Source organism: Zalophus californianus, chromosome 1 (assembly GCF_009762305.2).
Source record: "Zalophus californianus isolate mZalCal1 chromosome 1, mZalCal1.pri.v2, whole genome shotgun sequence".
Classification (NCBI taxonomy): Eukaryota; Metazoa; Chordata; class Mammalia; order Carnivora; family Otariidae; genus Zalophus; species Zalophus californianus.
In genome coordinates this window covers 146,347,097-146,362,385 of record NC_045595.1, presented here as the reverse complement: position 1 = coordinate 146,362,385, position 15,289 = coordinate 146,347,097, and the positions used below count along the sequence as shown (strand labels likewise).

Genomic DNA, 15,289 nt, shown 5'->3' with positions numbered 1-15,289 from the left:
GTGTCTAGATTCATTTTTTTTGCATGTGAATGTCCAGTCAGTGTTCCAGCACCATGTTGAAAAGACTATAATTGCTCCATTGTATTGCCTTTGCTCCCTTGTCAAAGATTAGTTGACTTTATTTATGTGTGTCTGTTTCTGAGCTCTCTATTCTGTTTCACAGATCTGTTTGTCTATTTATTCCCCAGTACTACATTGCCTTGATTACGGTGCCTTTATAGTAAGTCTTCAAGTCAGATAGTGTAAGTCCTTTTTGAAGAAAAACTTTGCTCTTGTCTTTCAATATTGTTTTAGCTATTCTGGGTCTTTTGCTTCTCCATATAAACCTAACAATGAGTTTGTTGATATCCAGAAAATAACTTGCTAGAATTTTGATTGGATTGTATTGAATCTATAGATCAAGTTGGGAAGAACTGACATTTGACAATATTGAGTCTTCCTATCCATGAATATGGATTATCTCTGTATTTATTTGGTTCTTTGCTATCTTTCGTCAGTGTTTTATAGTTTTCCTCATGTAGATCTTGTACATATTCGTGTTAGATTTATATCTAAGTATTTCATTTTCGGGAGTTTTTATTTTCAAATTCCACTTGCTCATTGCTGATATATAGGAAAGTGGTTCGTTTTTCAAATTAACCTTGCATCCTATGACCTTGCTATAATCGCTTACTAGTTCCAGGAACTTTTTTGTTGATTTTTTAGAATTTTCTACTTAGGTGATTATGTCATCTGTGAACAAAAGCGGTTTTATTTCTTCCTTCCCAGTCTGTATGCCTTTTCTTTTCTTTTCTTTTCTTTTTTTCTTCTTATTGCATTAGCTAGGGCTTCCAGTAAGATGTTAAAAAGTTGTGGGAAGAGGAGACATCTTTGCTTTGTTCCCGATCTTAGTGGGAAAGCTTTGAGCTTCTTACCATTAAGTATGATGATAGCTGTAGGTTTTTGTGGATGTTCTTTATCAATTTGAAGAAGTTCCCCTCTATTCCTAGTTTACTGAGCGTTTTTATTATGAATGGGTGTTGAGTTTTGTCAGATGCTTTTTCTGCATCTATTGATATGATCGTGTGATTTTTTTTTTCTTATTTGGCTGTTGATGTGATGAATTCCATCACATTACATTGATGTGATTTGATGTGTTGATTTTGGAATGTTGAACCAGCCTTGTATTGGTGTAAATCCTGCTTGGTTATGGTGTACAATTATTTCTATACAATGTTGGATCTGATTTGCTAATATTTTGTTGAGGATTTTTGCGCCTATGTTCATGAGAGATATTGGTCCATAGTTTTCTTGTGATGTTTTTTTCTGGTCTTGGTGTTCGAATAATGCTGGCCTCATAGAATGATTTGGGGAAGTATTTTCCTCTGCTTCTGTTTTCTTAAAGGCATTATAGGGAATTGGTATAAATAAATGTTTAGTAGAATTCACCAGAGAACCCATCTAGGCCTGGTGCTTTTGGTTTTGGAAAGTTATTAATTGTTGATTACATTTTTCTTAGGAGGTATAAGCCTACTCAGATTATCTCTTTCTTTCTGGTAATATTTGGCAGATCGTATCTTTCAAGGAATTGGTCTATTTCACCTAGGTTGTCACACTAGTGAGCATAGAGTTGTTTATAGTATTCCTCCGTAATGTCCATGATATCTATAGTGATGTCCCTAATTTGATTTCTGAGTTAGCCTAGAATTTTGCCTAAAGAAAGGAAACCAAGTTTAGATCCTATTCACGTAGGTGTAACTAACCAGGAGACATGCTGGAGTTGATATTCCACTGCTGCCCATCCCTGGCTGCTCAGTGTCCACTAAGCCACAGAACAGAGATCAGAAACACTGCCACACTGCTGCCAAGATCTTAAAGGTCTTCATGACTCCAGTTGGCAAAAGAGCCTGTACAGCTTACACTTCTAATTCTCACTTCTACCTTACCAGTCTAGGTGAGAAACCCATTGACATTTGAGATGCTTTTTGGGCCACATATTAAGTTCCAATTTAAGGACTCCTTCTAGGCTGTTTATTTTGTTCTGTTGGTTAGTCTGTCTCTTAATACTTGTGCTACGTCTGTACTTCTTAATTATTTAGATTTCAGTTTTAACCCGTGCCCAGTAATCTCAGAAAGGATTCTCAAAAAATAAGAATTAGATTGTCCTAGTATAAACATTTACCTTCTCCAGTTCAGGCCTTTGCCAGCGTGAGACTATTTTATCTAGAATTGATCATTTCTTTGACTCTAAATACAGCCCTTTCCTGACCTGGGTAGCATGGTGAAAAGCAGGTCTTTCCTTATTTGATTTTGCAGTAAAAACTGAAGACATACATCTCTGATTTTTAACAAGTAACTTAAACTCTTCACCAGTTTTAAGATTTGCCTTCTGGGGCTGAATGGTGGAGAGATGAGGGAGAAATCAGATTATTTTCATTGTGTAACCTTCTATGTCATATGCATGCATTACCTGCTCAAAAGAACAATTAAAACCATTTTTTTAACAATTATCCTTAAAAAGGGTGAACATGTGTATATATCCTTTTGATTGCTGCTGAGAATCTTTGTCGAGGCAGGGAAGGTTAGGCTTTTTTTCCTCCTCTCTTTGAATATCAACACCAGAACTAGATTTGGTCTAGGGTGGTAGTGATTTCTTCACCTTATGTGTTCCCACAGCAGGTGTGTTGCCGCCAGACTGATTACTGGCAGTTTGTGAAGGACATCCGCTGGCTCAGTCCCCACTCAGCCCTTCATGTGGAGAAGGTAAGAAGGGAAAAGTAACCACAAGTCTTTGTTGTTTGACGTTCTGTCTGAAGAGTCTCCTAGGCTAGAAGGATGGTGTGTGTCAAGTTTCCTATTAACTGAGGAAATTATTCCTGTAGGACTAATTTGGAGGGGAGGATTATTTGCTTTTAAAAATAAACCGTGTTAAGCCCATTGCTCCAGGCTACTTTCTGTCCTCTGGGGAAGGGGTGAAAAAGTTTTGTTATTTTCAGAAGATCTGCATATTAGGACCAGAATGAAGCTGTTCAAAATCCTAGGAAAATGTCAAGAGGTTCCCTGAAGTGGTTGGAGAAGTAGGAATGAATGCTTATTAGTTCAGTATAGCACCTCTGATTTCCAGTCAGGGAAACAGCTCATGGAGGTTAGTGACTGGGCCAAAGTTACACAGGTGGTTCCAGATCAGTCACTGCCCAATGTATGTATCTATTTATTTAACTCTTCATTATGGAAGATTTCAAATATATACCAAATTAAAGAGAATAGTGTAATGAACCCTGAAATATCTATCACCTGTCTTCGGTACTTGTCAGTATCTGGCTAGTTTTGTTTCATGTATATCCCAGCCACTGCCAGGTTCATTGCTGAGATGATGTCAGGAAAAGTAATTTGTTTTTAAATGATCAGGAAACCAAATCCTCAGGTGTCAGACTGGCCTTTTTTTGTGAGAAAAATCCAGAGCCCAGTGGTTTTCTTACATAGACTCTCTTTGTCCTTCTCACATAATTTTTCTTACTACCACTCCCCTTCACCTCCAACTAACTTCCTTTTCTAAACTATATTGCTGTAGTTGTTTCTTCTTAGAAGCTGCCTATGAGACCTTGCTTTTAGAAACAGCCAAGTAGAAGGAGGTTCCAGATAGAGAATGCTATGACTAGAGCCAAAACGAGATGCTCAGATGGCTTCTCTTTGGTGGGGAATCTTTGGTGGCATCTTCGCAGATCCTTTCCCCCAGGGTTTTTGTTGCATTGTTTTCTGGAGACCAGCTGAAATGGAGGACTCTGTGAGAGAAGCCAAGAGGTCAAGTTTATCCTTCCTCTCAGTACCGCAGGCTAGATGTCTCTTTGGAGCTGGAACATAAAGAGACATAAACATAAAGAGGTAGCAGTGTTTTCCTCTCCTAGAGCTGCGTATCAGGTCTTAGCTGCTTCGTTCTTCTCCAGTGGTCTAGGCCAGCAGTGGGGCCACTAATCCCCCCTCCCCTCTCCTTCCTCAGTAACCTCTAGATGCTACCTGGAGGAAAAGACCCCTCTGATCGCCTCCTCTTCCTGTCTTCATTGAGTTCTCGGGTCCTTAGGCGTCAGTCTTGTGGTCTTTAGCAGGATGCGTGTTTTGACCCATGCCTCCTTGCCTCACAGTTCATCAGCCTGCACGAGAATGGCGAGAGCAGCACCGATGGTGTGAGCGAGCATGCTGTTGCCAAGTTGTGGCTGCAGCATAGCTTGCAGTGCCACTGTCTCTCCGCCCAGCTCCGGCCTCTGCTCGGGGACAGGCAGTATATCAGAAAATTCTACACAGGTACGTGGAGGTCACTTAGCCAGGATTGTTGCATATAATTCTTCATCTCTTCCACTTCACTCTCCCTTTATAGACTCTCACCCTGGGGCCCCAGACTTCCACTCGGTGCCATAGAGATTCTAATCCGAAGCATGTATCCAGTCTTCTTTATGAGTAAAACACGGTCCAACTTGATGCTAAGGTCTTCCCCTACTCCCATGGGTACAAACCGATAAGAATAACCACCGTTTACTGAGAATTTCTTATGTGCCAGTCACTGTTATGGACTGTTTATACGTATACTCTTCCCAACAGCCCTGAGAGCCGGGTATTAATACCCCGGTTTTCCAATCGGGGAAGCAGAGCTCAAGGAGGCCAAGTCACCTCCAGCCAGGATTCAAATCTGGGACTCTGGGACTTTGAAGCCTCTTGTCACAGCCTCTCTATTATACTGCGCACTACCTAGCCTCTCCTATACTTACATGTCCCTGATTCCTCTTCTCTCTGCAGTGGCGTGATTCTCCTCAAGTCATTTTCACTTTTTGTCTCTTTCCTTCCCTGAGCCTCTCCCAGGCTGTGCAGGGAAGCCAGAGATCTCCCTGTTGGGCTCCATGGCAGCAGTAGCATTTCTCTCCCCAGATACTGCTTTCCTGCTAAGCAGCGCCCACGTCACGGCCATGCTCCAGTGCCTGGAAGCAGTGGAACAGAACAACCCCCGCCTCCTGGCTCAGATTGATGCGTCCATGGTAAGGGGGCAAGGAGTGATCTGTGTCTGTGCTGCGCCCCTGGACCTCACCATGGTATAACCCTCGGTAGCTGACTGCTTCTTTGTTTAGGCAGCTGTGAACTGAAAGGCTTTCATTAAAAAAGAAAAACTACTTGGAGAAGAAGGGGAGGTACCATTAAGTAGCTACTGAAGTAAAAAGTCTAAGCTTAAGGTCTATTTAAGGAGGGAGGTGTCTATTTTTTTTTTTTTAAGATTTTATTTATCTGACAGAGAGAGACACAGCGAGAGAGGGAACACAAGCAGGGGGCGTGGGAGAGGGAGAAGCAGGCTTCTGCAGAGCGGGGAGCCCGATGTGGGGCTCGATCCCAGGACCCCGGGATCGCTTAACAACTGAGCCACCCAGGCGCCCCGGAAGGTGTCTGTTTTTTAGATCCCTTTTAAAAATCCGTAGTCTGAGTAAGCTCTTCCTTAAGGGTAGGCTTGACAAGCTGGGGGGAAGAGGATGATTTTGAATCAGGGGTAGGACTTACAGTGCCATACCTAGTATGACCCAGTGTGACACAGGATCATTTTCGTCCTTGAAGTATAAAGAAAATTTAGTTGCTCGATATTGCTTATTGTTAACCCTCCAATTCACTCACCCCATCACTAACATCAGTTCCTCAGCTAGAATGGGGTCACAGTCCCTCTCCTTTCAGGAGAGATCCCCTATCTCTCTTGGTTTTTAAATTTTGATTCTTAGTTACCACCTATTAAATACTTCGTATGTGCCAGGCTTGGTGCTAGGCACAATACATGCATCATCTCGTTTAATTCTCACAGCTCTGTAACGTAGACATCATGTGTTTTATAAAGGAAGCCAACTGAGGGACAGAGTAGGTAAGTCACTTGCTCCAAGTTTGTAAGTGGTAGGGTCCGAATATGAATACTGATTTATCTGATTTCTGACCATGTGCACAGTCTTAAGAACGTTGTTGTACTACCTCTATGATAAAGCGCTCCTAGTGTCCCAGCTAGGATTCCAGTTTCAGAAGCTGTGGTGTATGACAGGACTTCAGGGTTTCAAAATTGTATGCTCTAATAGAGCAGTAGAGCTGTATGCCGTATCGACGGGTCCTGGCTGCGGTTCCAAGCCTGCTGCCAAAGGTCCACTTCTAGCATTTCTGTAATGCCGAATGTTCCTCCTCTGAGGTCCTCTGTCCTCAGCTCTGACACATGTTTGTTTTGTAGTTTGCCAGAAAGCATGAGAGCCCGCTGCTGGTAACCAAGAGCCAGAGCCTGACAGCTCTGCCTGGATCCACATACACCCCTTCAACCAGCTATGCTCAGCATTCCTACTTTGGGTCCTTCTCTAGCCTCCACCAGTCCGTACCTAACCACGGCTCAGGTATGGGAACAGGAAGGGGGGTAGTCATGACATGTATGCCCAGGCCTGGAAAGTAGGGGACTTTGTGGGTGCACACAGGAGGGTATAGATAGAGCCGTGGGTTGGTGCAGTTTGTCAAATTTCATGTCTTAATAATGGACATCTTAAAAAATTTTCTAGTAACTAGCCTAAGATAATTCAGCAGAATCATGGAAGTAATAGAGGAAAGAGAGATGTTTTTAGATTGCCCTGGATTTCTAATCCATATTGCCAAGAAGACATTTGAATAATAATAGTTAACACTTATTGAGGGCCTGCCATGTGCAGGGCTCTGTTATAATCAGTTCATACATACTACTTCATTTGATCCTCAGAACAGTCCTATGCAGTAGGTGTTGTTATTATTGCTCATTTTACAGATGAGAAATGTATACTAGTAAATGATGAAGCCACTGTGTCAAGAGCCCACGCTCTTACCTTACCTTACCCAGCTTACCTGCTTCTAAGCAATTTTTGCTGACTTCACATGGCGTACCTTTTCTGAGGTGATACCATGTGTCCCGGGCACCCAGTAATGATAAGGAGTTTGGTCATTAGTTGTAGAGAAGCCCTTCATAGGTACCAAAGATTTCCAGCTCACCTTTTTCTCCTCTTTTTATACCCTAGAAAGAAGATCTACTTCCTTTTCACTCTCTGGCCCTCCCCGAAAACCTCAAGAGAGCAGAGAGCACATTTCACCAGTGCAGGATCAAGTCTTCCAAGCTCCCCTGCTTCCAGTCTCGGCATTAGCCAGGGAAACCCCCTCAACCCCAAACGAGATGAGCTCTAGCACTCTGACCAGTCCGCTAGAGGCATCCTGGGTCAGCAGCCAGAATGATTCCCCCAGTGATGCCAGCGAGGGGCCCGAGTACTTGGCCATCGGCAGCCGGGATCCCCGAGGCCGGCCCGCCAGCTGTCAGAGCCACAGCAGCAAAGCTGAGAGCAGCGCCTCCACCTCATTCTCCTCCAGCGGCTCGCAGAAGCTGGCTTCTGCCGCTTCTCCCCGAGGCGAGCAGGAGGGAGGCGGGCAGGGCCAGCTGTCCAGCAGCCTTCGCAGGTCCAGCTTCTCAGAGGGGCAGACCCTCACTGCCACTGGTGGAACAAAGAAGAGCCATACTCGCTCCCATTCGGATACCAACATTGCCTCCAGAGGAGCCCCAGGTAATGACAGTCTCCAGCCCCTACTTAGAAAGTTACGTGTCTGATGACCTGACGGGGTATCCTGCTTATGAAGAAAGAGGGAAGCTTACAGTGTAATATGAATAACCAGGAAATCTCTCTGAGAGTATTTATGTTTGTTCCTTTATACATTGCCAAATAGTAAATGTTTTCCTGGATTCTTTCAGTAGTTCCTTAGCATCAGAGGATAGTGTGACTAGTCACAGTTTGAGTTTTTAATGTTTCTCTCAGAGGGGAAATACTCATGAACTTTGAAAATAACCCCATTAAATTCCTCCCCTTTCTGTGATTCCTGACAAGTGTGGTCAGGTGTAATACCAGTATGAGAGAGGCAAAGTGATATTGGGGTTTCCTCATTAAAACTAGGATATATGAGTGTGGGATGATGTGACCTAGGAAACCAGTAGCGGGGGCTGACTGCTGCATCACTAATTCAGGGTGCCAGGCAGCCCAGTAAGGAGGCCCTGGCCACTGAGCCCTCCCTCACACAAACCCCAGCTGCTAGCAGAGGGCACCCTTGGCATGGGAGAGGTGGGGCTCGTTGCTTTTGCCATCTCCCTGCCATCTTCTGTCATGGGTTGTTAGTTCTGGCAGGCTTTGGTTGGGTTTCGTTTGTAGGAGAACCTCCATAACAGCAGGTATAACATGGATCTCTGCGCTCAAAGCCAGTTCTGGGTAGGAAAGCCCCAGAAATAAAATATAAAAAATTTAAAAAAAAAAGAAGATGATTTCCTTTAGCAACTGGAGCTGCCATTGATTTCTCATTGTAATTTCTAGAAAGGTGAGAGCTGACGCCCTCATCTGAAACTTCTGAGTGACAAACTTGTTTCTGTTTTCTACTCAAGATATGGTTTGCCTGATTGGAACTCTCTAGGAAAAAAAAAATCTCCAAATCAAAGCCTGTCTTCCCACAAGCTTTCTTAGATGTGAAGAGTACATGGGTTAGCTCCTCACTTCACATCTGCTGCAGGCCTGCTGTCTGCTGTAGTCCAGGCCACTGGTCTTTGAGCATGGAAAACTTCCCTGCCCCCATTCTTGAATCCACATGGATTCCAGAAACCACGGTAACCTGCGTTGGAAAGGGGAGCCAGAGAAAACCTAAGCAAAAGGGTCTGAGGGAGAGGGGGTCGTGTGTAGCTTCTCGTATGAGTCAGCTACCTCGGTTCAGTAGCTGAGTACTTCAGCACTGGGGTTCCCTCCTGGGAGTTAAGTGCCCACCTCTGCTAGATGAAAGGACACTCTTTTTCTCACTCTGTTCTCATTTCCTCTGTTTGGACTCTCCTCTGCACCTGTCTGTCTACGTACAGGAGGCCCCAGGAATATCACCATTATAGTTGAAGATCCCATTGCAGGTTTGGGAGCCAGTCCTTTCTGTCTGCCGCCTCCTCCTTCTCTGTGACCATTCTTGCTTAGTTCAGAACCTCCTTTTCCATTCTGGTGTCAAATCAAGTCTGGCTAGGTTGGCTAATCCTGCTGCGATTCTTAGACCTGTCTCTAAAATGGCACCGATATTTTGCATCCTGTGTTTTCTATCTATGACTTCCAGATGCCTCATTTAGTCTCCCAAGAGCTTCTGGGAGGCAGAGTCAAGATTTATCAATACTGTTTTGCCTAAAGGTGAACCTGAAGCCCACTATTTTTCTAAGGCATCATGATGAATCAGTGGCAGAATTTTTTTTTTTTTTATAACTGAGTACTTACTATGGATTACATTATTTTCCTTGAATTAACACCAGAATGTATTTTTTTCCCCTTTCTGTGGTCTCGGATGTGAATGCATGTTTTCTGCCTCTCCCAGAGTTCCGTTTCCTTTTTCTTTCACCTAACTTCCTTCCTCTATAAGTCCCATCCCACCCCCATTCCTGTCATTCACAGGCTTTTTCTTAAGTCTGTGACTTAAGTCTGTTTCTTTGGTTTTCATGGTGGTGTTCAAATGAAATGTTGTGTTCACGGCAGTATTAGTAGTAGAATGTGTCTGCATGACTGAGTGGGGAGGGAGGACTGAATGCTATGGCCTCCTGGGCAAGCCACTGAGTATGTTAGCTTGGAAAAGGGAAGGTTAAAGAGGAGGGAGTTGACAGGACCACTGTTTGGAAGAGCATTGTTATTCTTAAGGAGATGAGAAATTGTAAGAAGACTCAAGTGAGTGTGAGGAAATCTAAGCAGTAGAGCCGTTCATTTGAATGGGCAGCATCAGGAGGTAGTTAACTCAGGAAGCAAAGGCTGGGTGGATGGCCTTTACATGTTGTAAAGGAAGAGGGGGCTGGTGTTGGAGTTTGTGTTGTGCACTAAATTTGACTGGGGACCTCAAAGATCCCCTCCAAGTCATAGTTTCTTACCAAGGCATCGTGGTGACTGCTGGTTTGTCTGTAGTTCAGTACTGAGGAGGAGAGCCCACTGGCAGGACCAGCAGAAGTCTTGGAGACCCAAGGAAAACACAAAGTTATCTCTTACCACATAGTAGCATTTTTTCAATGAGAGGAGCGGCTGACAAGCTGGCACCATGTGTGGGGGATATGGGTTGGATGCCGCTCAGTCATCCACTCTCCAGAGCATCCTGCTCATTTCCCCGGCACCCGCCTGCTTTTGTGCCTGCTCTTCCTTCGGTAGCACTGGGAATTTTGTGTTTTCCTTTGGAGAATATCAGTTTCTCATTTCTTGCGAGCCCTGCCTGCTGCTATTTCTCTACTCCTAACTCTCACTGTTCCTTGAAAACTTCTACCCAGCCACTTCCTACTTTGCCAGACTTCTCTTGAAACCTCTCCCTTCCTTCTCCAGGAAGGCTGGGTGTGAGCCCTGTGGCCGAGCCCTTTGGATATAGGGCCATCGTCCTTGGCTTCTCGAGCATTGTCTTGATGCTTCTTTTAAGGAACTTGCTGGATTTTATTTTGTTTTTCACCTAATTCAGAAGCAAGTTAAATATGTAGGTATGACACATTTCAGGTTCAGTGTAACCATTCTGAGATTATTTAAAAGCCCAGTGTCAAGGTATCAGAAAAGTTTCAGTGTGCCTATCTTTGTTTTACCATGTGAGGACTGTTTTCTACATTGGTTCTTGTCAAGAGGATGGAAATATTGGCCAATATTCTTAGAACATTTGGTAAGAAGCTGGAAGAAAAAAGAACTCAATTCATGAGTCCATTTTGATTTGATTCTTTTTCATGTTTGTGTTGCTGCATTCGGGGTCATGTTTTCTCTTTTCCTCTCAGACTATACCGACTCCCCATCTCCTTTCCTCCATGTGTTCCTGCATTCTTGGACTGTTCCCCGTTGGTGTGCCACCTCTCTCCTGCTTTGGGAGGGCATTGGGAATGGGAGCAGTTAAATGTGGAAACTCCAAAGTTGGGAATGTATGTGTTGCTCATCTCGTATGTGTGTTTTTACTCCCTGGTGGTCACTGACACTAGAATCCTGCAATGATAAGTCGAAGTTGAGAGGCCCCTTGCCCTACTCTGGCCCAAGCAGTGAAGTCAGCACACCCAGCTCTCTGTACATGGAGTATGGTGAGTACTAGGAAGGCCAGGGCTGCAGCTGTGTCCTTCCTCTGCTCTCCCCTTGTGCCTGCTAAGCTCTGAGCTGTCTGGCTCACGTCGGCTCCGTGGAGGGTACACACCATACGGTCGCACCCTTCCTTTCATCATTTACAGCCCCCATGCTAGAAATCACACAGTCCCGCCATTTCTTTTGCTCCTTTCTGACTTAGGGGTCCCACCCTCTCTTACACTGTGGGTGTTATCACCATGACTGTCTGTCGCTCCAGATGGAATGGCTCTCTGAGTGGGTGAGAGGGACCTTGAAAAGAAGCCTTTGAGTGCTGAGGCTGAATTACCAGAAGATAAGCTACACATGGAAATCATCCACAGGAGGAAGCTATTTGTTCCCTTGTCTGATTCTCAGCACAGGTTTTTTGTTTCCTTTTTTGTAGGGTAGGAGGGCAAGTATGTCATCTTTAAATTTTGATGGTGAAAGGATTGTCTCTGGGCTCTCTTCATTTATCCTGTTCTTTAACCAAGAGGCTTAGTGCTCAGGGATTCTGAGATTCAGAGAAATTCCTTAAGAAGGTAGACATCTTCTTTCCAACCTGTTACCTAGGAGAACTTGGGAGTGTCTCTAGTGGTAAAATCATCCGACTTCTCAAGAAGATTGTCTGTTACAGATTTGCTTTCCAAGTCAGAGCTTTTCACATCCACATTCTGTTTTCCCATAGAGGGTGATCAGTACCTGTGCTCGGGGGAGGGCATGTTCCGAAGACCATCAGAAGGACAGTCCCTCATCAGCTACCTGTCTGAGCAAGACTTTGGAAGCTGTGCAGACCTGGAAAAGGTGAGGAATCTAAGGGGCTACTGAAGAGCTCATGAGTTGGGACATCTGGCCTGAGGGTCTGTGGGGTTTGTTCTAAAGAGGTTTTGGGTACACAGCAGGAGCATGAGCAAAGCCCATGGGTGAAAGTAAGTTCAGAGTAAAGATAAGCTCAACAAGTTCAATCTCTAGAGAACTTTTCAGGGAGTATCTTCTCCTCACTGAGTCCAAAATATTAATGGTTTTGTGTTAGAAGCTGCCTTGGGCACAGAAGTATTGCATTTTAGCCACATCATTATTGTTTCCTTGACCCTGGAACCTTAGGTAAAAGTATTTCCAGAATCAACTTCTATACTTTGTTCTAAGGCTCAGATATGTAATAAATAATGTCCCTATAGCATTTAGAGCTTACATTTACCTTAATGCTTTGTCTACAGGGTTATCTGTATATCCCCATAGGTATCAGGTAAGACCCTGATATTAAATTCTATCATAGTTTTATGTAGAAAGTGGGATAGGAAGGCCAGGCATGGCAGGTTTGAGAGCAAAGAGGATATAGAACAGTTTTTTTGGCCATCAGCTTTTCTTAGAGCAGAAGTGTTTGTTTCCCTGAGTGTTTTGAACGAAAGCAGTGCACGTCTTAGAAGCTCTACTTTCCAGCAATCAGTGAGGGGTTCAACACATCTAGCCCTTCGCGAGTCAACTTCTTTGGTATGCTCCTTCGCCCAGGAGAATGCCCACTTCAGCATCTCAGAGTCCTTGATTGCTGCCATTGAGCTCATGAAGTGCAACATGATGAGCCAGTGCCTAGAGGAGGAGGAAGAAGAAGAGGAAGACAGCGATAGAGAGATCCAGGAACTGAAGCAGAAGATCCGCCTGCGTCGCCAGCAGATCCGCACCAAGAACCTGCTCCCCGGGTACCAGGAGGCTGAGCACGGAAGTGAGTGGGGCTGCAAGCACCTCAGTAACGCTTCTGCAGGGCTTCAGGAGAAGACTTGGTGCCTCGGGCACCTCCTTTATTGTTTCACTTTGAGATGAAGCCAAGGGCTCCTCCGCTGTCAGAAAGATTTTTTTATGTTCTAATTTTTTTCCTACCAGACCCAGAGTCCTAGAGTTCATCCATTTCTTCCCTCAGAAATAGCTTCCAAAAAATAGGTTTCTGGCATGAGAACTAAGACTGCTGGTCCCAGCGTCACTTCCCAGATAGTAGTACCTTCTGTTTATGTGAAACTTTCAAAATTTCGTGAATAAAATGGGGAACAACCGGCAAGAAGAGCTAGTTTCCATTTCCCCCAGCATCACTCCGAGCCAAGGTTCTGTTTACTTTGCTGTTGAAGTCCTACCAGGTCCCTTTCATTGTGACCCTAAGAGTAGGTGACCTCTTTCTGTCCTGCTTATTACCTTTCTTTTTCTTTTTTTTTCTTTCTAAACATAGCAGGTTTTCGGGTCACTTCTAGCAGCTCCCAGTTTAGTTCACATGATTCAACACAGTTCTCTGACTCTGGCTCTGCTGACGAGGTTGATGAATTTGAAATCCAAGGTAAGGAGCGACACTACTTCAGTCCACTTTCATTACCTGTTTCTTTCAGTTTGAAGTCATAGACTGAGAAGCTTTCCCTAAGTATAGAGAATCTTCAATATGGTCCATTTTGGAACGTTGTCAGTAATTGTAAGAGACGGCCTCTCTTGCTAAAAACAAAACCCCTTTAGTAAAATTTAAGCAGAAAAGAACACTGAAAGGAAGTGCTTCAGAGTGGTCTGGGTGCTGAAGTCACATGGGTGGGTCTCAGTTGCACCTTTCTCTTAGATTTCACTCGCGTTCCTCCTGCTCACAGCCTAGGACTGGCCCATACCTGCTTGAAGTTAGAATCCTATTCTCTTGTGCTCCATAACACACTCAAGATTGTTTCAAAGTGTTTAAAAGGAGCTTTGTTATAATCCTAAGAGAAAAGGACAAAAAGAATCATTTGGGGGGAAAAGCAAAACAGGAAAAAAAAAAATGAAGTTTACAAAGTAGAGCTTTATTCTGTTCTCTCCGTGTTCACTTGCTTAGCAGAGTCCCAGACCCTCGTTGCCGTCATTGTTGTTGTTGTAAGCATTTACACAGAGAAGGGGAGGGGCTCTAATCTGGGAAGGCAGTTGTGTTAAATCAGGTTCACCCATGATTAATGGATTAATCCATTCCTGCAAATCATAGATTTCTTCAAGTCCCCATCAGTGCAGCAAACAAACCAAAAAGCAGTTCTGGGACATAAGCTTTCTCCCACAAGTTATTTTCTTACAGAGGTGAATTGTATCTGTAATTCTCCATTGTAAGATGATGAAGAATAGATCTTTTCTTATAGATCTGTTTATATCAATCTAGAGAATTGACGTAATTCACTTTTCACCTGCACAGACCTCCAATAGTAATCAAAACCTGGTGCTAGCTGGATTTCTTCCCCATTCAGAAATACAATTTTTACACATATTTTTCCAGGTCTCTAGGACATCTTCCTTCTTTGTTCTCTTTAATAACTCTGATTTCTATTCACGGCAATAATTGCCACTTAAAACCCCATTTTTTTGGTTTGTTTGTATGTGGTTTTCCAACAACATTTCTCCAGTTCTCTGACACCAACTGAGTATCTTGATAATTCAGTTCTGACAGTAACTCCTGGAGTTAGCATAGACCCCACAGGTTAAGGGCTCAATACCACGGGATGCTCCCATTGGAGATGTCAACCACAAATGGGGTCACCAGGTTACCTGCTCTTCTCCCCAACCAATTACAAATTCAGGGGATTCCCATGACCTCCCCCCCCAACTCAGATTCCATAATTTGCTAGAATGACTTACAGAACTCAGGAAAACACTACACTTAAGATTACTGTTTACTGTAAAGGATACAAAAGAACAGTCACATGAAGAGGTACTTAGGGTAAGGTCCCAAAGTTCCCTGAGCCCAGGAACCTCTGTGTCCATGCACTCAGGGTGGGCTATCCTGCCAGTATGTTAGTATGTTCACCAACCAGGTAGCTCTCCAAACCTCACCATTATAAGTGTTTTATCAAGGTTTCATTTCATAGGTAGGCATGAGTGCTTAAATCATTGGCCATTGGTGATGGAACTTAATCTGCAGTCCCTCTCCCTTTTTGGGTGATAGGGGAAGGGGCTAAAATTTCTAATCCTCTAATCTGGTGGTTGGTTTTTCTTCTGGCAACCAGCCCCCTGAAGTTATCTGGATGCTCCCTAAGCGTCACCTCATTAGGTGACTCAGATATAACAGAAAGGGACTCTATGAGTAACAAAAGACAGTCCTATCACTCTGGAAATTGCAAAGGTTTTAGGAGCTCTATGCCCAAAACTAGGCAGAGACCAACTATCGTTTATTATACCACAATCTGATTGACTTGATCTTCAAATTAGAAGAAAATAAAAGG

At 43.9% G+C, this 15,289-nt stretch overlaps 1 protein-coding gene across 9 annotated transcripts in view; it reads left to right on the top strand.

The window, feature by feature from the left end:
* The window catches only part of RUBCN (rubicon autophagy regulator), a 61,249-nt gene that overhangs the window by 30,461 nt on the left and 15,499 nt on the right, over window positions 1–15,289 (top strand). For 2 of the 9 annotated variants that reach the window (XM_027585802.2, XM_027585806.2), the window contains exons 3-12: window positions 2,659–2,742; window positions 4,119–4,278; window positions 4,897–5,003; window positions 6,215–6,371; window positions 7,017–7,550; window positions 8,876–8,920; window positions 10,976–11,071; window positions 11,776–11,891; window positions 12,597–12,807; window positions 13,306–13,407. In XM_027585802.2, coding sequence (XP_027441603.1) covers window positions 2,659–2,742; window positions 4,119–4,278; window positions 4,897–5,003; window positions 6,215–6,371; window positions 7,017–7,550; window positions 8,876–8,920; window positions 10,976–11,071; window positions 11,776–11,891; window positions 12,597–12,807; window positions 13,306–13,407 — 1,612 coding nt within the window. Of the gene's footprint in view, window positions 1–2,655; window positions 2,743–4,118; window positions 4,279–4,896; window positions 5,004–6,214; window positions 6,372–7,016; window positions 7,551–8,875; window positions 8,921–10,975; window positions 11,072–11,775; window positions 11,892–12,596; window positions 12,808–13,302; window positions 13,408–15,289 lie in introns of all 9 variants that reach the window. The other 7 variants (XM_027585801.2, XM_027585800.2, XM_027585799.2 and 4 more) reach the window with 6 other exon arrangements.